The 24,135-nt window shown below is 42.6% G+C and overlaps 1 protein-coding gene across 1 annotated transcript; it reads right to left on the reverse strand.

Annotated features, from left to right (window-relative positions):
• Positions 1-23,049: 23,049 nt before the first annotated feature.
• Positions 23,050-23,924, reverse strand: LOC131531565 (uncharacterized). The gene is made up of 2 exons (XM_058762401.1): positions 23,673-23,924; positions 23,050-23,586 (listed from the first exon to the last, which is right to left on the reverse strand). Exons 1-2 carry the CDS (start codon positions 23,922-23,924, stop codon positions 23,050-23,052), a joined length of 789 nt encoding a protein of 262 aa, XP_058618384.1.
• Positions 23,925-24,135: the final 211 nt, after the last annotated feature.

Genomic DNA, 24,135 nt, shown 5'->3' on the forward strand with positions numbered 1-24,135 from the left:
CCCGAGCCTTCCGTTCCTCCTTGAGCTTCACAGCGAGCTGTTGAGGTCATGGAGGAATCCCTTTTCTGCCCGCGTCTTTCCTAGCAAGTCCAACTAAGCTAATGTGAAGGGGTTGGAAGCAGTCGCGTAGCTACGGGTGGGCCTGGGTGGGCCCAGGCCCACCCACTTTCATCTGTGGCCCACCCAATGTAATTTTCCAAATGGATGTAATTTATTAAACGATACTAATAAAGGTCTTATTTCACTGTAACTTTATTTATAAAAAATATTAAACGCTTGTTTTCATGGTCAATTACAGGTCGTTTCTTAGTTTTCCCTCTTCCTATAGGTGCATCATATGCTTGTCTAAATGATGATTCGTCTGTTTCTGTTAGTCCCACCCACAATGTTACGTTTAGGACATAAGGATATAATAGTAAAATGCGCTCGTTTGTGAAGTTAAATTTGAAAATAGCCTAGTGAAACAAACATAAATCAGATCAATTCTTTAAAAAGTATAAGTCTTAGCAATAAATCCGGACGTCTACAAATGAAACCCGACAGACCGCCTGAGGGTGATGGATTTATCGATCGGAAACTTCTGAACCAAGCGTGTTTGAAACATCATATTAGCATAGGTGTCATGATTCTGTTACCACTTCCTGCTAAATTCTTATTTCATCAGCCAGCATCCAGCTACTTGTTCCTGATCTCATAATTCCTCGTTAATTATCCTCATTGGTTTCACCTGTCTCACTAACTATATAAGCCAGTCTCACTCTTACCTCTCTGCCAGATTGTCTCATCAACTCATTGGTGAACATTCCAGTCAGTTCCTGAATCTGATCCTTGAAGCCTGTGTGAACTCGACCCTGCCTGGAATCTGTTTTTTTTCTCTCTCTCTGCCTGAACCCCCATCAAGAGTCAGTAAGTTTGACTCTCTTTATCTGCTGCTCTGGAAGCTGGATTGTCAGTTCATTGTGATTCAGGATTTGGATTGTGGAATTATTGTTTTGGATTTGGGACTGGAAAAGGATAAAGGAGATTGGATTGTGTTGTCTTTGGAACTGTTTGTTCTCTACTCTGCTATTACTCCTCAGAACATCTTCGAGAACACTCTGATAGACTGTCCTGTGTGGAACAGTGGACTACGTCTCTGCCTGTCATGTGGTAGACCAGGGTTCAATTCCCAAGCTGGTCACCTTATCCACCTCAAAAGACCACCTAAGACCCTGTCAGTTGTATTGATCCAGCTGATCCCAGTAAGCCAGTTCACTCAGTTCCTGCTTGGAAGTGCTCAACTAGCCTGCTATCTTCTAGAGTTTCCTCTGATCATCTACTCCCATCACTGACCTATTGTTCACCTCATTGTCGCCACTCCTTGGCGTGGAGAAGACTTGCCAGTATCCTGAGAACCTTAACATTAAGGAAACTGAAAATAAACTTTCTAAAAATGTATCCACTTGTGTTTCTGTATTTTTTTTTGGGTCCACTACTAATCCCCTAACAATAGGTACAGTTTGATCCGCTAAACAGATGCGTCCTTTGTGGAAAGAAACACATAAACATTATGCTAGATCCTGGTCGCCACAACAAACTGCATAATTTGCAGCTGCGTGCATTTCTGCGGTCCTCGATGCGCGTGAACTGACAGAGACGCTTGAAATCATCAGCGAAGCCCCATTGTTTCACACTGAGGTAATGCTTTTTAATAAACTTCCTTTAGTTAACGTTGGTTAATGCATTAACTAACATTAAACACGTAACAAATGTATTGCTATTCATCTTTGTTAACCGGCTCAGGCAAATGTTAACAATGTTAACTTTTTAAATGTTAATTTTTAATTTGAATGTCCTATTAGTAACATTTTTTTTTTTTTAGGTGTTTGCCTGACGAAGGTCTCTGGACTGAAACGTTTTTTTTTTATTAAATAAAGGGAATAACAGTGTGCAGATCTTTTCCACTATTAGTAAATTTTGAAATGAACATTAACATAACAAATTACTAATGTTAATGCATGCTTTAGAAGCACTGTGTAATGAACCTTGGTGCTGTATTTTTTGTTGGCAATTTGACATGTGGCTTTCATATACACACCTGGCCCACCCAGTTTTATGTAGGCCCACCCACTTAAACATTTCTGCCTACGCTAGTGGTTGGAAGATAGCGGGTACACGCTCGCGTAAGGCAGAGACAAGCCCTCAGGGACGTTATCGATGCCAAGAAAGGCAAGTCGAAGCCCTGAGTCCAGGGCTGTGTTTATTTACTATTTAAAAAAAAAAAAAAAAACCTTTTGTTAATAAAGCCCCTTAGTCCTAGCCTTAGTTGATTACTTATTTGCTTCTTTTACTCTATTTTCATCCTGTATTAGGAATCAGTCCCTAATTTCAATTCGTGGTTTTCCCAGTACAATGGCGGCTTCCTGTTGTATCGGTGTTAGGTTATGAGATGTGCTGAGGAACGTGGGCTATTCCGCGAATCGCGTCCCACTTCCTCAGTTATTTTTCTCTCTGTTAAACGAATTGTGTTATGGGTTTAGAAAGTTGGGCAGAATCCTTGTGGCTTCCCACTTCTTACGTTATATAAACGGGACGAGGCAGGTTGCCTTCGTACTAGGGGTGGCACGGTACATGAAAAAACACCCGAACCGTTCGGTTCGCTTGTCTCGGTTCGGTTCGTGTGTGCGACGCACGGTTCGACGCATGCGCAATGTAGCCCCGTGCTCAGACAGTTTTGCGCGAACATACATATAGACAGTAAAAGTGGAGTAAGGAGTGCTGCAGAAATGGCAAGTGGAGGAGATGACGAAGGCTGCCCGGAATTGGCGGATGCGCCCGCGTCGTTCAAATCCGGTGTGTGGGAACATTTTGGATTTCATGTTACTTACGATGACAACAGAAATAAAACTGTAGATAGAACTGCGACTGTGTGCAAGCATTGTGCAAAATGCATTCAATATGCTAATGGAAACACTTCTAATATGACAGTTCATTTGAGAAGACATCACGCCAATGTGTCGATAAGCACAAACAGGAGAGAGCCGGAAACAACTTCTACTGTCCGCAGCATTTAAGCAACCTCTCAGTGATAAGTCGGACAGGGCAATAGCCATAACTAAAGCATTGGGGATGTTTATAGCAAAAGATATGCAACCGTGCAGCGTGATTGAGTGTGAAGGATTTCGTCAGCTGATGAATGTACTCGAGCCGCGGTATAATATTCCTATTATGCTCACTATATTACTTCGGAGTGGGAAATGAGAAGCTGCGTTTTGCAAACATGCCCCATTTATGAAAGTCATACCAGTGAGCATCTCTCTGAAATGCTGACAGACGCGGTGGCGGAATGGAAACTGGAGAGGGTAAATAGCATAATTCCTTTTACTACAGATAATGCTAAAAAATATAGTGAATGCTATCGATTTAGCAGCGGGACTTGGGCCACAGATCGGATGCTTCGCACACACAGTTAACCTTGCAGCCAAGAGTGCAATCTCACTAAACCAAGTATCCCGACTCTTGGGGAAGGTTAGGAAGGTGGTTCGCTTCTTTCACCGAAGCACAACAGCTGCCCATGCCCTGAAAATCAAGCAGGATATGCTGGAATTGCCTGTTCACAAACTAATTCACGACGTAACAACTCATTGGAACTCCACATATGACATGTTAGAACGTTATGTGGAGCAACAGGCTGCCATCTACTCTGCCGTGATGGGCAAGGATATGAAGAAGAAAGTCAAGGACATTGCATTGTTAACTGAAAGTGAGACAAAACTGGCAGAGGGTCTCATTAATATTCTCAAACCTCTGAAGAATGTAATCACCCTCATGAGCACAGAAACATCCCCTCCGTTTCAATGATTATCCCACTGCAGAAGATGATACTGAAATCCATGACATCAAGTGCAGAGGACAGTACCACCATCAAAGAAGCAGATACAATGACCCTGGTGTTCAGGATTATCTGCACAGAGCCACAGCACTTGATCCAAGATTCAAGTCCCTGCCTTACCTGGAAGAAGCCTGTGTTCAGAAAATCTACCATGATCTAACCACGGACATTGTGGACATTGAAAAGCAGGTATTGTGTTTGTTTTTTGTATCTAACTTAAATTTGATTTATTTAATATTTTATAATTTTTTTAGTTTTTTATCCTGATGATGATTGCTGTTTTATTTTTTTATTTTATTTTTTTGACTAAGCCAAGCATATTTAATCTATTTGTGCCTTTGTAATATTTTTCTATTCCCCACTGCCCAGTAGAGAATAACTTTTTGCTGCCATGAGAGCTATTTGTTGTTATTAACATTTCCAAAATGTCTATTTTGTCATATACTCATCAGGGTCAAAGCAGTGAAGCCCAAGCGGCCAGTTCATCCTCAGGAGCGGAGCCAGGGCCATCAGAGACCTCTCCTCCCCAGAAAAAATCTGCCATGGCAATGGTATTTGATTATGGCCTTTGCTATTGTTATAGCCTCATTATATTATGTTATTACATTTATATTATATTTATGTTTAAAGTATTTTGACTTGTTTAAAAGACAGAGCTTGTAAGAGTTCCTCTCTTTTTCTTTTAAAATTGTCAGTATTGCTTCTCGCGTTCCCACTTCTTTTAATGTACCGTATGATATCGTGGCGGGGGAAGGTTTCCCTCCGTTTGCACTCAGAGATGAGAGGTATGCGGAGATACTGGGCTATTCCTACTCTAGGGGATGCAGTGTCTCATTCCCCTTCTCAGGGAACCATGGTTACATGGGTAACCTGAGACGTTTTCTTTAAGTGAACTTTACATCATACTTTAAGTATACTACTATGTCCCTATTTATTAATTTGTATATATTTTGTTATATGAACATACAAAACATCAAAAGAAAGAACAGGGTATCTGCTTGTAAACAAAAACATTTTAATCTAGCTTCATGCATTCTTTTTTTAAACACTTGAATGTTTCATAAATAAAGAAATAAACAACATTTTGAACAAAAAGCTGAAAAAAGACTATGAATTGGATTCAGAATGATAATCAAAATGTATATGGAGTCGATCAACACCCCAAAGCTTGATAGTCATTATTACCTCTTCATTGGTCGACATTTAATTCCATAATGTTACACAGTTTTGATGCTATTTTATGTCTAATGATCGTGTTAGATTACATGTGGATTGGAAGCATCTGTTGTTTAGATTTCTTCTTCACTTGTGCTTTTTGGAAATTTTGTACAGAAGATGTGTACTAGCGCCCCCTACCATATAACAATGAGAACACCGATTCTAGGAGCACAGGTATAGCTCAAATATATTTAGACTTTTTCGAAGTATAAGTCAAGTATACTTAAATGTCATTTCAAGTATATTTCTGAGAAGTACATAAAAAGTAGACAAAGTATAATTTTAACATTTTAGTTTAAAAGAAGTATACTAATAGTACACTCGAATAAACTTCTTTTTCGTTAGGGATTGTTTGTGACTGTCGCTGTGATTTTACCTGACAGTCCAGATGCTGAATGCACCTGCTCTATTTCACTTGCAATCACATCATATGTATGCCTTCCTGTAATTCTCTTACAGGCTATTGCAGCTTTTTCACGTCTAAAAGACGCATGATTAATCCAATGGGCTGTCATCCCAAGGAAGTGATTATTATTACTAGTCCAAATGTCTGCGGTTGTGGAGACATACTCTAAATGCTCGAATGTTTTTTTTAAGTTCAAGCTCCATGTCAGCATATCATTTATTTAAATACCTTGCAAATGTCTTTCGGTCCTGCAAGGGTACAGACCTGCCCATCACAGATATCTTTGCAAGAATGTCTCTGAATGACTGCGATTCAACAGTCAACATGGGCAACATTTTCTGTACGACATTAGCTGCTACGCCTCTCTTCACTTGTTCAGAAGTTACCTTCCCTCCCGATCCTGAACAAAAATCCAATTTAGCTTGTTTAGGCTGGGTTGGACCGCTGTATTCTTCTTGGCAACGAGTTTTGTCGTAGAATGCTTTCTGCTTAAGTGCTTGAACAAATTGCTGGTCGAGTTAAAGGCGGTAGAAAGTTCTTTAGAGATTGCACAGAGTTTGCATTTAACTGTAATATTTTTGTTGAAAAAAAATGAAATCAAAATAATGTCTGTATTTCCACTTGAAGATGCAACCACCGTCGTCTGCATCCATTTTAGCTCGCGTTCTCTGGCAGTGTTGCCTACTGCTTTCAGTTGAAAGTAGCTAAAACTGGTAGCTAAATGTCACTAGATTACATCATAATGACAAATTCACTGATCTAAATAAAGATGAAAATAGATCAGTGGGCAAGATGAGAACTTAGATAAGGTTTGTCCAAGACTTTGCTCTATTTGTCCCTAAACTTTTGAGAACAGTCTCAAAAGGGGTGGGAAAGTCGCTAAATCCAGCTACAAAATTGATAAATTGGCAATACTGTTCTCCAGCGATATTAAAGCGCATACTCATTAATTGACGCTGCTGTGCAAAACGTGATTTTAAAAGACATATGTGGTAAGGTTCGTGGAAGGGAAGGAAGAGGGCGGGGTCAGTTTCAAGGAGGCTCGTGGATTTATTCAACATAAAACAAAAATGAATCATATAACAGCACGTCGCGCTCTCTGCGCTGGCGAAGCTTTCTTTCTTTCGTTCCGGTACTCAGTCCTTCTCTGGCCTTTCAGCCTTCGTCATCCACGAGCTCTCCGTCCCATCTCTCTCACTCTCACACTCCCCAGACGCTCTCTTTTAACCGGTCTCTCCCCGCTCATCACTGCAATCAGACACAGGTGTTATCACTTTGCGCTTGACCCACTTACTTACCGCTCGTCTCCCGAGTCTCTCTCCTGCTGCAGATCCCGCTAAACCACGCCCCCCCACGCCACATACCCCCACCGCCCGACTCAGGCCGGGGAGCCCTCGGCCTGTGGATCACCTTGAATTTAAAAGGCTGTAATGCTAGATACCAACGGGTGATCCGCGCGTTGGTATCTTTCATGCGGTGGAGCCACTGCAGGGGCGCGTGGTCCGAACAGAGAGTGAATTCCCGTCCCAGGAGATAATAGCGGAGGGTGAGAACGGCCCACCGGATTGCCAAGCACTCCTTCTCAATGGTGCTGTACATCGTCTCCCTCTTAGAGAGCTTACGACTGATGTACAGCACCGGCCGCTCCTCACCCTCTATCTCCTGGGACAGGACTGCTCCAAGCCCCCTGTCCGACGCGTCTGTCTGCAGCAAGAAAGGGAGAGAAAAGTCAGGAGAGTGTAACAGCGGCCCGCCACATAAAGCAGCCTTTACCTGGGTGAAAGCCTGCTGGCACAGCTCCGTCCACTGGACCGGATTTAGGGCTTCCTTTTTAGTGAGGTCAGTCAGCGGGCTGGTGAGGTCCGAATACTTAGGAATAAACCTTCTATAATATCCCGCCAGCCCCAAGAACTGCCTCACCTCCTTTTTGGTCTTGGGCCGCGGACAGGTCGCAATTGCCGCCGTCTTATTAATTTGGGGACGCACCTGTCCATGACCCAAGTGGAAACCTAGATACCTGACTTCCACGCGCCCAACTCGGAGGACAGCCCGCAGATGTGCCATATGATGCTGCCAATCCTGACTATAGATGATAATATCATCCAGATAGGCAGCGGCACAGGCAGTATGCGGACGGAGGATTCTGTCCATGAGACGCTGAAAGGTGGCGGGAGCCCCGAATAACCCAAAAGGAAGTGTAACAAATTGGTGTAATCCAAACGGCATCGTGAAGGCTGTCTTTTCTTTGGATAAGGGCGATAAGGGGATCTGCCAATACCCTTTAGTTAAGTCCAGTGTCGAATAAAAGCGAGCTGTACCCAGCCGATCAAGCAATTCGTCAACCCGTGGCATTGGATAGGCGTCGAATTTCGACACCGCTGTTCACCTTGCGATAATCCACACAGAAACGGATGGAGCCATCCGTTTTAGGCACCAAAACTATCGGCCTCGCCCAGTCACTGTGGGGTTCTTCTATTACCCCCATTTCTAACATTGCTTCTAATTCAGCCTGAACCACTTTCTTTTTGTGCTCAGGCAAAAGATACGGCCGGCTGCGTATTATCACACCGGGCTCCGTCTCAATATGGTGCTGTACGAGATTGGTTCGACCGGGCAGGGGTGAAAACACGTCAGCAATCTCGGCTTGTAATTTTTCTACATCAGCGATCTGGGAGGGCGAGAGGTGATCTCCCCCTGGGGCCAGAGCGAGTGATTGGATTTTATGATTCACCTCTGGCCCGAGATCTTCCTCCCCACTCACTGCCGTCGCCAGCATCACTGGTTCCCCCTCGCTCCATTTTTTTTAAGGAGATTGAGATGGTATATTTGACGTGCTCCGCTCCTGTCTGAACGAATCACCTCATAATTGAGATCCCCTAATCGCCGTGTGACCTCAAAGGGCCCTTGCCACTTGGCGAGTAATTTGGAGCTAGAAGTTGGGAGCAATACAAGCACTTTATCTCCCGGTGCAAAATCGCGTAATCTGGCTCCCCTATTGTACAGCCGGCTCTGTTTGTCCTGGGCCTGTAACAAATTCTCCATAGAGAGCCGCCCCAAGGTGTGGAGTTTTGTTCTCAGGTCCAGCACATACTGAATTTTATTCTTGCTATCCGAAGGTCCCTCCTCCCAAGCCTCTCTCAGGACGTCCAAAACCCCCCGGGGCTGGCGTCCGTAAAGAAGCTCAAAGGGGGAAAACCCCGTGGAGGCTTGTGGGACCTCACACACAGCGAACAACAGGGGTTCCAGCCATTTATCCCAATTTTTGGCGTCTTCGTGAACGGACTTCCGAATCATGGTTTTTAACGTGCGATTAAACCGTTCCACCAAGCCGTCCGTTTGTGGGTGATAGACGCTGGTGCGAACCGATTTAATGCCCAATAATTCGTAAAGCTCGCGTATCGTGCGTGACATAAATGCCGTGCCTTGATCGGTGAGAATCTCTTTCGGGATTCCCACCCGGGAGATTATGCGAAACAGAGCCTCAGCCACACTTCTCGCGGAAATGTTGCGGAGTGCCACCGCTTCTGGGTATCGCGTTGCATAATCCACTAGGACTAGTGCAAAGCGATGCCCTCTTGCTGACCGTTCTAATGGCCCGATGAGGTCCATACCAATTCTCTCGAAGGGGACCTGCATGAGAGGGAGAGGGCGCAAAGGCGCTTTTGGGGAGGCCGGGGGATTCACTAACTGACATTCACGACAAGCCGCACACCATCTGCGTACATTCTCGTGAATGCCCGGCCAAAAGAATCGGGTCATTAGGCGGTTTAATGTTGCTGCTAATCCCAAATGCCCTGCCATGGGATTACAATGAGCCGCCTGGAAAAGCATTTCCCGACGGCTTTTTGGTATCAACAATTGAGTTGTATCCTGTTTTGTTTGAGTGTCTTGGATCACTCGATACAACCTCTCCTTTATGATAGCAAAATAGGGATAAGAAGGGGTCCATGCCGGCTGGAGAGGCTGTCCATCGATGGAACAGACCTGCTCAAACGCATTTTTTAACGACTCATCCCGAGACTGTTCCAGGGGAAAATCATCACGCTCCGCGAGGGTCGGCCTCACGACCACGCTCGGTTCCCCTGGCTCAACCCCGGCTGGTCCCGGACCAGCCTCTCCCGTCTGCACGGCCGCCTCCCCAACCTTCGTTCTTCCCAAGAGACATCCGCACACAAATACCCCAATAAATGACGAAAAGGTGGCCAATTGGTACCCAAAATCAGCGAATGCCGGAGGTGCGGGTTAACTGCTACCTCGACATTATGCTTTTGTCCCCGAAATTGGATAGCTAGGGTCATTAAAGGATACTTGACCACTTCCCCGTGCACACACCTGACCTGAACCATGCGGCTCTTATCCAATGCCCCGGGCTGAATTAGGCTTTGATGGATCGAGGTTTGGTTACATCCTGAATCCACCAAAGCCCAATAGGTACCCCCCTTAATACTCACAGGTATTTGGTACATGCCGGCCTGATCGGGGGTGGCCTGCGGCGCGTCCAGAACCCGGACCAGCGTCCCCACCTCCATCAGTGGACACCGATCAATGAAGTGCCCTGGGTCCCCACAACGCCAACAGGCCGGCCCAGACTTCCCCGCCGCCCTATGGGCAGGAAGTGGGTCAAGAGGTGAGCGGGGAGAGAGCGGTGGCATGGGGCCCGACGGGCCGCTCGGACCAGCTGGTCCCGCCCCCCTGGGCAGAGACCTCAGCTCCGCTGACTCCGGTGCCGGACCACCCCTCCATCGGGCTTGGGCTCGAGGCGGCAGGTTCACCCGAGACCTAGGGAGAGGGACAGGTTTGGGGGTGGGGGAAGGAGAGAGAGAGAGAGACAGAAGGCAGGGTTTCGCCGACCCCGTGGCACGCCACCATCTGGTCCTCCGCCAGTTGAATGGCCAGGTCTAGCGACGTCGGGCGATGGCACTGGACCCACTGCGCGGTTTTCTTCGGCAGCCGAGCCACGAACTGCTCCAGCACCACGCGATCGATGACTTGGTTGACATCGCCTTCCCCGGCCAACAGCCATCTACGGCACGCGTCCCGGAGCTGTTGAGCCATCACGAAGGGCCGCCCATTTTCCCCGAGCTCCAGCGACCTGAACCGCTGACGATGCTGCTCGGGGTTTAGGCCGACCCGCTGAAGGATTGCCCGTCGGAGATCGTCGTAGACCAGGAGGTTCTGAACCGGCAGTTGTTGGGCAGCCATCTGTGCTTCCCCCGAAAGCAGTGGGATGAGGCGCACCGGCCAGTTCACCGGAGGCCACCCACATGCCTCGGCGGTCCTCTCGAAGAGGTCGATAAAGGCCTCCGGATCGTCCTGTGGCCCCATTTTGGATAACGGCATGTGGGCTGGCAGGGCCGGGGCAGGTGGAGAACCCCCAGCCCGAACCTCCCGGTCCATCCAGCTCCGGAACAGCTCGCGGTCCTCCTGTTGCGTCTGGACGAGAGCCTGGAACCGACGTTCCTGGTCCTCCCTCATGTCCAGCAACGCCTGGTGATGTTCCTGGTGGAGGCCCGCGAGCGAGTGGATGATCGCCATTTGCGGACGTCCTGACGGAGAGGACATGCTGGTGGTGGCGTTCCGACTTCCTTCCCGGATTTCGGCACCACTGTGGTAAGGTTCGTGGAAGGGAAGGAAGAGGGCGGGGTCAGTTTCAAGGAGGCTCGTGGATTTATTCAACATAAAACAAAAATGAATCATATAACAGCACGTCGCGCTCTCTGCGCTGGCGAAGCTTTCTTTCTTTCGTTCCGGTACTCAGTCCTTCTCTGGCCTTTCAGCCTTCGTCCTCCACGAGCTCTCCGTCCCGTCTCTCTCACTCTCACACTCCCCAGACGCTCTCTTTTAACCGGTCTCTCCCCGCTCATCACTGCAATCAGACACAGGTGTTATCACTTTGCGCTTGACCCACTTACTTACCGCTCGTCTCCCGAGTCTCTCTCCAGCTGCAGATCCCGCTAAACCACGCCCCCCACGCCACAGTATATTATTATTTTTTTCTTAACACTACATTTGTTATGTATAACATTTCTACTGTGTAAAGCGTTATACCCAACTCCGCATTTTAGAGCCCTCAATTTGGGCAATAATGAACTAGGACACTCAGGAGTGAATCAGATCTCTGATCTACTGCAGAATCCACAGTCTAAACTGGAGAAACTAAGGTGTGTGTTATCATATTATTATGATATTATCAACTGTAACATTGAGAAGCATGCATCTACTACATACACTGTGATGAGGCAAGGACATTTATACAAATACCACTTGCATTGATTCCTCTGTCCTCACAACATTTTGCAACTAGAGAAGGAGGAGCTTAAACACAAGGCAATTAAACTGTTGAACAATTTTAGAAGCACTTATAGTACTGTCTAATTCATCATTGCACTCAAGTCTCATGCACACATATGAAACATACATTTGATTTGTCCATGAAAGTACATACGAACATAGAAAGATACATTAAAGGGAACCTATTGTGCAAAATTCACTTTTACATGTTGAAAGCATGTGTACACAACCACTCTATAATGATAAAAATCTGACCACTCCTGTTGTTTCTAATCCCCATAAATCATAAGTAGTGTCTCAGAGCTTACAGTTTACAGCTATAGAAGTTGTTCAGTCTAGAGCAGTGAGTGATTTTCTGTTTTTATTTTATTATTTGGGTCATATTAACAGCGTACACAGCAGTAGGTACTGTATATTACGCTGCTGTCACAGATCGGTAACACTTTAGAATACTGTTCCATCATTAATGAATAACTACACAAGAACACATGAGTAATGCAATATTAGCACTCTAGTAACTACTAGTAACTAACAAGCAACTCTGATTAATGAATTAGTAAGTAATAGTGCTTAGTTGAATGTGGTAGTTCACTATTAGCTAATCAGTAACTACTATTTTTTTTCATACCTCCCCAAGAACTACTAAGAACTACTGTATACAGGTTGATAATTAATATGAATAATACATAATGTATAATTCATTCTAAAGTAAAGGTCACGGTAACCCACTAGTAATGACTCAAGTATTACCAAATTCTTCAGAAGGAATTACTAATTATTTGGATCAGTATTCTAAAGTGAAGATCATGATAACTCCCTAGTAATGACTGAAATCATTGTAAGCTTTTGAGGTTTTTGTAAAGTATTGAATAGTAATTATTCAGGTGTTACTACATCCTTCTAAAGGAATTAGTCATTTTTTGGATCAGTATTCTAAAGTGAAGATCGTGATAACTCCCTTGTAATTACTGAAGTCATTGTAAGCTTTTGAGGTTTTTGTAAAGTATTGAATAGTAATTATTCAGGTGTTACTACATCCTTCTAAAGGAATTAGTCATTTTTTGGATCAGTATTCTAAAGTGAAGTTTGTGATAACTCTCTAGTAATTACTGAAGTCATTGTAAACGTTTGAGGTTTTTGTAAAGTCCTGGTTAGTAATTCATTTTGTTAGATTTGATAACACTTAAATCATTACTAGTGGGTTACCGTGATCTTCACTTTAGAATACTGATCCAAATAATTAGTAGTTTCTTCAGAAGGATGTAGTAACACTTGAGTCATTACTATCCAAAACCTTACATATATCTCAAAAGCTCACAATGACATCAGTCAATATTAGGAAGTTAGGTTACACTTTATTTTGATAGTCCACTTTAGACATTCTACTAACTATAAGTAACTCTGTAACTACGTGTCAACTAATTCTCATTAATTTGGAACTACATGTCTACTAACTCTCAGAGTAGACTGTTAGGGTAGGTTTAGGGTTAGTAGAATAAGTTGACATACTTGCAAAGTTTCTCATGGTCAGTATGCTGTATGTTGTGGACCCATCAAAATAAAGTGTTATGATGATTTTCACTTTAGAATACTGATCCAAGTAATCAGTAGTTCATGTAGAAGGATTTGGTAATACTTGAGTCATTACTAGTGGGTTACCATGATCTTCATTTTAGAATTAATTATTCATTATGCATAATTCACATTAATTATGAACCTGTATAAAGTAGTTCTTAGGAGCTCTCAGGATATATGAAAAAAAATAGTAGTTATTGGTTAGCTAATAGTGAACTACCAGTTTCAACTTAGCGCTATTACTTAATAAATCGTTAATCAGAGTTCCTTGTTAGTTAATAGTAGTTAATACAATGTTAATAGTGCATTAGCCATTTTTTCCTGTGTAGTTATTCATTAACGACAGAACAGTATTCTAAAGTGTTACCCACAGTCTAACATAGACATGCAATTTTTTTCTCAGCTGTTTTACTTCACAGACATAACCAACTGTGTTATTGTAACTTATGCGTGTTTTTAACAAAAACTTCTGTGAAAGAGAACTTAGTTTAGTACTCACATGCCGTGTGACAGCTGCTTTCTGTGCATTCACTTCGGGTGTGTGTGCTCAGGAAACCGTATTTCAGAAGTTTAAACTGATATTGTTTTAAAACGTATGATTTCATGACATCATGATTTCATACATGATGATCAAAACCAAACAGATGTTTTTTTTTGTTTGTTTGTTTTTTAGCAGAGATATGAGATACCAGCTGTAAAGGCACAGCCCTATTCTGGAAAAGGGGGCAGGTAGCAGCAGCTCATTTGCATTTAAAGAGACATGCACGAAGACAGCGTGTTTCTGCTCCCACTCAAAATAGGCATTTTCAAAATGATATAATAAATGATCTGTAGGGTATTTTGAGCTGAAACTTCACAGACACATTCTGGGGACACCAGAGACTTATATTGCAACTTGTAAAAAGGGGCATAATAGAAGAAAAATGAATTGAGTGGTTATGTAACTGTTACCCTGAAATGTAATCAGCACTTCTTCAATGAAAAGGTGATTGACACAGTGTATAAGAACTTCTACATGGACGATTACTTGAAAAGCTTGCCTACAGAGTATGAAGCAATCCAGATGGTCAAAGATTTGACTGTTCTTTGTCACAAAGGAGGCTTGCATCTGACGCAGTGGGTCAGCAACAGCCGTGAGGTCTTACAGGCCATTGCAGAAGAAGACAGATCCAAAAATCTTAGTCAGCTCAATTTGGATCAAGATGAACTACCATTGGAAAGGGCCTTAGGACTTCAATGGTGTGTGCAGAGTGACACTTTCAACTTCAAAACTGTCTGCAAAGAAAGATTGCCAACTAGACGTGGCATTTTGTCAGCGATTAGTTCAGTGTATGATCCTTTAGGATATCTTGCACCACTGACCCTTCCAGTCAAACTCATCCTCCAGGAGTTGTGCAGAACAAACCATGACTGGGATGATGAGATTCCCAAAGTTCTTGAACAAAGGTGGATTAGATGGATTACGGACTTGGATCAACTGAGGACTTTCAATGTTGACAGGTATCTGAAACCAAATGATTTTGGACAACCTGTTAGTGCCCAACTACACCATTTCTCAGATGCCAGTGGAAGTGGATATGGATATGACCTACCTAAGGCTGCTGAATTCTAACTGTTCACGTCTCCTTTCTGCTTGGCAAAGCCAGGATGGCTCCCCTAAAACCAGTTATCATTCCTCGTTTAGTGCTGACTGCTGCTGTCTTAGCTATTCGTGTCGACACAATGCTCAGAGAACATGATGGTACATCTGTCTTAAAATACATAAGGAATGAAAACAAGAGATTATGTATCTTTGTGGCAAATAGGGTTTCTGAAATCAGAGAAGCTTCGGAGGTGACACAGTGGAGGTATATTCATACTTCACAAAACCCCGCAGATGATGCATCAAGGGGATTGACTGCACAGAAGCCCATAACCAGTATGATATGGATAAATGGACCAAAGTTTCTGAGAGAACTAGATTCAGAGTGGTCAAAAGACATAATTGACGCAAACATTTCTGATGATGACCCAGAACTCAAGAAAGAAATCTCAACGAATGTTGTAAGTGTTGAGAACACCAATAATGCAACCCATAGGCTGACCCATTACTTCTCTGATTGGAAAAGGCTCAAGACAGCAGTTGCATGGATGTTGAAGGAAAGAATTTTCTACTTGAAATAAGTTGCCAAAGGAAAAAATTGATGATGATGATGATGACGACCTTAAATGATTGCAATGTGTTGGAACAGAAGTTGCAACAAGCCAAAGCTTCATTTGGAGGACAGTGCCTGTCTACAGATGACCTTTTTGAGGCAGAAAAGGCTATCATCAAGTTCTGTCAATGGGAAAGTTTCAGCATGGAAATTTCAGCATTAAAATCTGGAAGTCTGAAGTTAGAAAAGACAGTGCTATTCACAATTTGAGTCCCATTCTAGAGCATGGGTTGCTAAGAATCGGTGGGAGGTTATGCAGAGCTGCTATGCCTGAAAAAGGGAAGCATCCTGCTATTTTATCTAAAGACCAGCATGTTAACAAGCTGATTCTGAGGCATATTCATATACAAAGTGGTCATAGTGGAAGAAACCATATGCTGTCTATTTTAAGAGAAAAATACTGGATCACCCACGCTAATGCGACAGCCAGACAAATAATTTCAAGCTGTACCTTTTGCAGACGGCACAGAGGTAAGCTAGGTGAGCAAAGAATGGCTGACTTGCCCACAGAAAGGATAACTGCAGATCGACCTTAGTTCACAAACGCTGGAGTAGATTATTTTGGCCCAATTGATGTAAAAAGAGGTTGCACTTGTGGGAAACACTATGGCGTAATTGTTACATGCATGGCCAGCAGAGCAGTTCATTTAGAGGTTGCATACTCGTTGGACACTGATCCTTGCATTAATGCTTTGCAATGATTCATATGCAGAAGAGGACAAGTGTGTCATTTGAGCAAACTTTACTAGTGCAGAAAAGCAGCTGAAAAGAGCACTTGAAGAGTTAAATCACAAAGTTTTTGGCACAAAAAGGAATTAAATGGAGTTTTAATCCACCTTCAGCTTCACATCACGGTGGCGCATGGGAGCGTCTCATTTCAATGGTGAGAAAGGTGTTGTACTCAATCCTTAATTCAACAAACACTAGATGATGAAGGATTACATGAAGTTGAGGCAATTCTCAATGATAGACCATCACCATCACCAAAATGTCTGAAGATCCTAATGATCTTGAAGCACTTACCCCGAATCATCTTCTCACAACGAAGAGAAAACCAGTCTATCCTCCTGGTCTCTTTGAGAAATCGGATCCATATGTAAGGAGAAGGTGGAAACAAGTTCAATACCTCCTGGATCTTTTTTGGAAAAGATGGATAAAAGAGTACTTACCTTTGTTACAGGAAAAGCAAAAATGGACCAAAGAGAGATGTAATCTTGTGCTTGGTGACATCGTTCTCATTGCAGTTTCTACAGCTCCACACAATTCATGGATGCTTGGAAGAGTACTAGAGACTTTCCCAGATAAGAAGGGTTTGGTTAGATCTGCACGAGTTCAAACCAAGACAAACATAAAAGTAAGACCGGTAACAAAGGTTTGTCCTTTATTAGAAATGTAAAAGGTTCAAATGCATTAAGTGTACACTTATGGAAAAAGAGTAAGAGTAATTATTTTAAGATTTATTGATGTGTAATGAAATGTTTAATGGCTCCTTATGTAAATATGTGGATTGAATTGTTTATGCCTTATGTCATTAACAATTAGGGGTTAGTATGTTGGAGCCACTATATTGAGTTGTAATTTTTGTTTTTGGCACTAGATTATTTTGAGCGTATTTAAGTAGGGTATTGATTAATGACAGGTGCGCAATGGAAGGTCAAATTAACTTTTTGACCATGTCGTGCCGGGCTGTGTCGAGTGTGCAGGACTGTGCTCGTGACAGTTTGTCTTGGATTTAAAATATTTAGTTTGAATGAAGACCAAGTTTGTTTAAGTTTATTTTTGTTGTTGTTGTTGTTGTTGTTGTTGTTTGCAATGCCAAATGGACAATAAATGGATTGGCATATCTGAATTTAACCCGAAGGTATGGACAATGTATTCATTTTTATTCAAGGCAGAAGCACGTGTCAAAACCAGACTCTTAAACCGTCTGTGTCCCTACAAAGGTTATTCCTTAGTGTCTATTGTTAGATTTTGCTGTATTTGGTTGAGCAGTAGTTTGGGTGGCTCGCCAATGTACTAGATTTCTCTAATACATAAAATAAGTAAGCTTGACCAAAGTTCTTGTGGGGAGAAGAATTTATTGAAGGTAGCAGTGTAGCAGTTCCTCAGCAGTGATGTTAGCATGTCATCCTTCAAACAATCTTAACCCAAAGTACTGTCTGTGAGACCAGACCTTTATACCCAGTAACAAATGTGCTACAAACAACACAATAACACCCCATGGAGAGCCAATGATAGTGTAACCTTATGATGTCCTGACAGGATGGGCCATTTGGTTCACACTTTTAGGCTCATTATATGGGCTAGTTGGTTCACACTTTAGAACAGTTTATACAGCTGGCTACAGTTGATTCAAATACATTTGACTAAAGTTAATTAAAAACAAATAATCTTTCAATCCCCCCCTTTGATCATTTTTGATCACACATAATAAAAAGAACATAAAAACAAATAGTTATCATTTTAGTAATCGTGTACACATGCTGTATACAGGTTCCTGCTTGCAACAAAGGTTACAATAATTCATGACAATTGATGCTAGGTCATCACAAACTGTACAATACATGGCTTAGATTAGATGTGCTGCTGATGTTCTATCAATAGCCTGTGCTTTATCCATCTTGGTTGTTCTGCAAATTAATTTAATTACTATGATTTTCATCCCTTTAATCAGTAAGGTGAACAGAGTCAATCCAATTAAGCCTAAGAAAATGTACTCAACTGCTGTTTTTCCTAGGTCTCCTACATATTTTGTTATCCAATTGAAGAAGCCAGAACTTGTAATTGTTGATATTTCGTGTACTACCCTGGAGACATTATGAATGTTAGAAATCACTTTTTTCAAATCTTCATTATTATTTGGAATGTAAGAACAGCACTCTATTCCAATAATTTTGCAGGTCCCACCTTGTGCAGATAGTAGATAATCCAGTGCTGTTCTGTTTTGCAAGGCAATTAATCTAACAGAGGTTAATTCTTCTGATATCTTGCTTAAGCCCAATGCTGTGTTATTAGCTAATATTTCTACTTCTTTGGAGAGGTCACCAATTTGGTCCAAGGCTGACATTACTCCATAAGTGGGAAGAAGAGCCAAGTGCTCTCTTCCACATAGACTGATGGTGAGTTCCAAAAAGATCTGTTGATCTTTGATACCTGATTCTGTCAGGCAAACTTGAAACAATCCTCATGGCTGGAACTAGATGGCCTAGTGCACAGACGCCTGACCATATGTTAGGAAGTTGAGAATATGCATTGTTACCACACATCCAATAAACTCCCACAGCAGTATGATACGCTTCTGGAAGGGTTTGATTGTCTAAAACCTTATGACAATCCACAGTCTCTCCAACAAAAACAGAGCCATTTTGTTTAACACACCATGGATATGGCCCAAGGGACAGAACAATGTTTACAGGTTGATCATCTAGCCTCTGGTTAGACCTGACAATGATTTAATTAGTTCCAGAATTTTCACCGTTATACTTGGGAGTGACAGGTACAGACATCATAGGAAAACCATGTGCAGCAGAATGTGGTATTAGTCCACAGATATAACAACCAGTCCTGTTAGCATGTTTGGCTGTCATCTGTACCAGCTGCATGTAAATGTTTTTGTTATCCACAACATTCATTTGGGCACTCAAAACACTATTGATTAATGAAAGTAATATTGCTTGCATGGTGAGTGATGCCATTCTCTGAGGTGTCTTGGAGTATGGTCTTGTGATAGCATTCACTTAACAGGTGAATTTGTGTTATCCCAATCTTGCAGCAGGTGTCAGCTTAAAGACATGTGCGGAATGATGTAGATCCTTAGGACCACTGAAGACCTGCAACACACAAGAAGGAAAGAAAACATATCTTGCCATAGCACTTAGATTTGAGCAGTTACTTCTTTCTACAGCTAAAACTGTCCCTATTTAATCTGGCAGGACACTACAGTGTTTATCAGTGATAGTGTGATCTTCATCCTCAGGCAACAAGCTAAAGCCTAAAAACTTTAGTCCTGCCATGTATGGACTCTGATAAACACCACTGCCACCTATCCTCTCCTCTAGGTGGATTAGCTAATTTGCAATGGTTCACATGAATCCATTTATTCTTTCCAGATACTTTAACTGCTGCATTAGTTACTAAAAGAACCTGAAATGGACCTTGCCACCTTGTTTCCAATGGTAATCTCTGAGGTTTGTGAATCATTACCCATTGACCAGGAATTAGACTATGCCCCCCTTCTGGAGGAGGCTCCCATGCTTCCCGAACTTGCTTCTCGGCACCCTGTACTGCCAGGCTGAGTCTTTCACAGTAGTGGACCAGGCTGTCAGATATCAAGTGTACATCGGCCTTCGTAAATCTATGGTTCCAGGTAAAGACATGGGACGGCCTGTGATGATTTCAAAGGGCTTAATCCAGTTTCCTTGTTGTGTGTTGCCCGAATGCTGCAGAGCACAGTGGGTAGGGCACCCGCCAGGCAATTCCTTCCTGATGACATTTTGATAATCGTTCCTTTATGATTCGATTCATCCTCTCTGTTTGTCCTGAGGCTTGTGGTCTGTAAGGGCAATGTAATGACCATTGAATGTTCAACATTCTACACACTTCCTTGCACACTGCAGCTGTAAAGTGTGTTCCTTGGTCAGAATCTATACATTCTGGTAGACCCCACCTTGGAATAATGTCCTTGACTAGTATTTTGGCTGTGTGTGTTGATGTGCCATGTTTTGTTGGGAATGCTTCAACCCATCTTGAAAATGTATCTATTATGACCAGCACATCCTGAAATCTCCCACACCTAGGAAGTGTTATGTAGTCCATCTGAAGGTGTCTGAATGGACCAGGTGGAGCTGGTGTTGCCACAGCTGGAGTCTGGATTCTGGCTCCTGGATTGTTTTTTTCACATGTGATGCAGTTTCTAGTGACATGACGTGCTTGTATGCGGAACTTGGGATTCCACCACACTTGATTGAATCTGTAGATCATTTTGTCATCACCTACATGGCCCAATGAATGAATTTGGGTGGCTAAATAGGGCAAAAGACATTCAGGAGCAACGGTTCGTGTATCATATCGCCAAATATTATCATCATGTAGTTTTGCTCCATTTTCCATCCATGACCATATTTCTTCTCTTGGGGATTTACTCTGCATTTCTTTGATGTCTGAAACAGTTTGTCTATCTTTTCCCATGTGTCTTAATAATACTGTCTCCAAACGCCTCTCTTTTGAGGCATGTTTAGCAGCATAGTCTGCTAGGGCATTGCCTTTGGCTTCAGTTGTTGTGTCTTTTGTGTGTGCTTTTACCTTAAGAATAGTGATTTCATTTGGTAACTGAAGAGCTTCTAGAAGTTCTTTAACAAGTTGTCCATTTTTTACAGGTGTCCCAGCTGCAGTCATGAATCCTCTTTGTCTCCACAACTGTCCAAAATCATGAACAACGCCGAATCCATATCTAGAATCTGTGTATATGTTTGCTGTTTTATCTTGGGCTAGTTTGCATGCTTCAATCAGGGCCTTAAGTTCTGCTTGTTGAGCTGATGTTCCTGGAGGCATTGATCCTTTTGCCAAAACTTCAGTGTCTGATGTTACAGCCCATCCAGTTTTTCTCACCCCCATTTCACAAGTTGATGATCCATCAGTGAAGAGAACCAAGTCAGGGTTTTGCAGTGGAGTTTCTTTGATATGTTTATCAGTTTCCAAAGTGGTGACAGTCTCTTCACACTTGTGATCATCTTCATTCATCTCTGTCGCCATCATTATGGTGGAGGGATTAGAGACACTGGCTTTCTCAATTACAATGTTACTTGCTTCTAGTACTGCCAGCCAATTTCCCCATCGGCTTGCTGTTACTTGTGAAGCTCTGTGCATTGTTAGTAGAGCATGTACTGTGTGTGGACATTTGACAATCAATTTCTGATCAAGAGTCAGACTGGAAACCAGTCCAACTGCCAGGTAAACTGCTTGCACTGCTCTTAGACAGGGTCCAAAGCCTAAAGCTACATTATCCAATTTTGCTGAGTAGTAACCCACTGGTCTCTGTTCACCCCATGTTCTTGTGTTAACATGGCTGTCATATATCCATCTTTCTCATTCACAAACATGGTGAAAGGTCTACCTGTGTCAGGTATTCCGATGGCAGGTGCTTCGCTTAAAGCATTTTTTAGCTTCTGAAAGGCTGTGCATGCTTCTTCAGTGAGGGTGATGTTTTCTTTGGAATGTGGATTTCCCTTTAGCAAGTCATAAAGGGGCTGGGCAATTTCTGTATATGAGTCTACCCAAGATCTGTTGTAGTTACAGAGTCCTAAAAACTTTCTTAGTTCTTGAACCGTTGTAGGTTCAGGGGTTTCTTTAATTGCCTTAGTTCTATCTTGGGTTATTGTTCTTTCACCCTTGGATATCTTCTGTCCTAAATAGATCACTTCTTTCTGCATAATCTGAGCCTTTTCTAAACTTGCTTTATGACCTTTAGAGCTTAGATGATCCAAAAGAGCTCTGACATCCTTCTCATGTTCTTGTGCAGTCTCTGAGGCAACGAGTACATCATCCACATACTGTATGACCTCCGATGTCACATTTGGCATTTCTGGAGATGTTAAATGTGTTCTGAGAGCTTGATGGTAGACAGTAGGGCTGTTGTGGAACCCTTGTGGAAGACGTGTCCATTGATATTGTTGTCCATCAACTGTAAAAGCAAGCCAGGGTTGACACTCTGCTGCCAAAGGCACTGACCAAAATCCATTAGCCATGTCAATCACCGTGAACCATTCATGTTCTGGTTTTAAGGTGTTAAAAATGGTAGCAGGGTTAGCTACTAGAGGTGTCAGTTTATCTACACATTTGTTAGCTTCTCTGTAGTCTACTGTCAGTCTCCATGTGCCATTAGTTTTTCTTACAGGCCAAGTTGGGCTGTTGGATGCACTTTGAGTTTTCTTCAAAATGCCACGTTTCTCTAGCTGTTGAACAATTGGAAGAATTCCCTGGATAGATTCTTTGCTGACAGGGTATTGTTTTGTGCTTGGTGGTGTCCTCCCAGTGAATGATACTGGTGTCATTTGTAGCAATCCACAGTCATCTTTATCTTCTGACCAGATACTATGCCGTTGCAAATCAGTCTTTTCAAGCCTCCTCAAGTTCCATGTTACTTTGCCGCCTTCAAAAGTTAGAGATGAGTTGAATTTCAACAATACATCAAGCCCTAATAAAGGCTGTGTAGTTTGTCCTACCCAAATTTTGGTTTCCACTTCATGAGGCCCAATGCATAGAATAATGGGTTCTGTTTTTCTTAGAGTGATATCCCCCCCCTGCTCCATTTGCGATGATGTGCTCCTGACTCAGTGAAAGTTCAGTCTTGCTGGCCAAAGATGTAGGTATGACCGTTAACTCTGCTCCAGTATCCAGTAAAAAATGGATATCAGAATCATTTATTTTTGCACATACATAAAGTCCATCAGATTTTGGATGAACTGCCGCTAGCAGGTACTGCAGAGAGGGGTATTTTAGTTTCCCTGTGGTTCAACCGCATTTAGGAGGGATTGTTTTTGTTCTTGAGTAAGCTGCTGAAATCTCTTGTCCAGGTCATTCACATCTTTATTTTCATATCTCAGTCTTATTTTGCATTCACGAAACCAGTGTCCTTCTTTGTTGCAATAATTACATCTTCCTTGTCGTTGTGTTTTTGTCTGTGTGTATCTCCGTCCTCCTTTTTCTTGAAGATCATTCTCTGTGCTCTTGTAACTGTATGTTGAGGGTCTAGATTGCAGAGCTCTGAGTTTGACTTCATATGTCCTTTCAATTTTTACTGACCACTCAACAATCTGATTGAAAGCTGTTCCAATGCCGTCCCAGTCATCATATCGGATTTTTAGGGCTTTTGAAATTTCAGGTTTCAGTCCATTTACAAAAGCAGTTTTTAGAGGCATGTTAGTATCCTTGTCCAGATCCTCATTACCATTTAAACCAGCATGTTCCAACCAAATCTGTCTGAATCGTTCTTCATATTCTACAACACTCTCTCCTGTTTTCTGCATACAGGAAGTAATTTGTCAGTTTCACACTTCTGCAAGTGTTGTCGGATTTGTTTGCCCAAAATCACAGATAATCCATCTCTCTTAGTATTTACCCTTAGACGATTTGTCTTTCCATAAGCCTTTTTAATGTCCTGCAAGTCCCATAATCCACTGTTTGATTGTTTAATTCCATATTTCTGGCACATATCATCATGGCACTTTCTCAGTCCCAGCCTTTTGTTCAAATATTCAGACAGGTTATCCATCATCTCATCAATGGTTACATTTGGAGGTTCTATTCCATGTTTTTCTGTGGTTGGCCTCTGTGCAGGGTCCTTATTTTTGACTTGTGTAGACTCAGCCATGGCAGTACAGCAGATGTGCCCTCAAATATAGAGAAGCAGAACAAAAGCTATTAAGAGTCGTTAAATGTGCTTATTCAGATTTAGATTAACAGCAGTCTTTGAGACTGACCATTTCAGTTACACAGACAAATCATTAGTTTGATAACTCAGCGTATTTTAAACAAGACATTCACATTCAGGTTTGTTTTCTTTGTTTAATTTCTGAAAATTT

This window comes from Onychostoma macrolepis, chromosome 23 (genome assembly GCF_012432095.1).
Source record: "Onychostoma macrolepis isolate SWU-2019 chromosome 23, ASM1243209v1, whole genome shotgun sequence".
NCBI classification, from domain to species: Eukaryota; Metazoa; Chordata; class Actinopteri; order Cypriniformes; family Cyprinidae; genus Onychostoma; species Onychostoma macrolepis.

What these genes read in the sequence shown, in the direction of transcription:
- LOC131531565 (XM_058762401.1), bottom strand. Translation starts at nt 23,924, where the DNA reads ATGGCTGAGTCTACACAAGTCAAAAATAAGGACCCTGCACAGAGGCCA. An exon ending in GAAAGACAAATCGTCTAAGG is followed by an intron (nt 23,587 to 23,672) that starts GTAAATACTAAG and finishes TGACAAATTACT; the next exon opens with TCCTGTATGCAGAAAACAGG.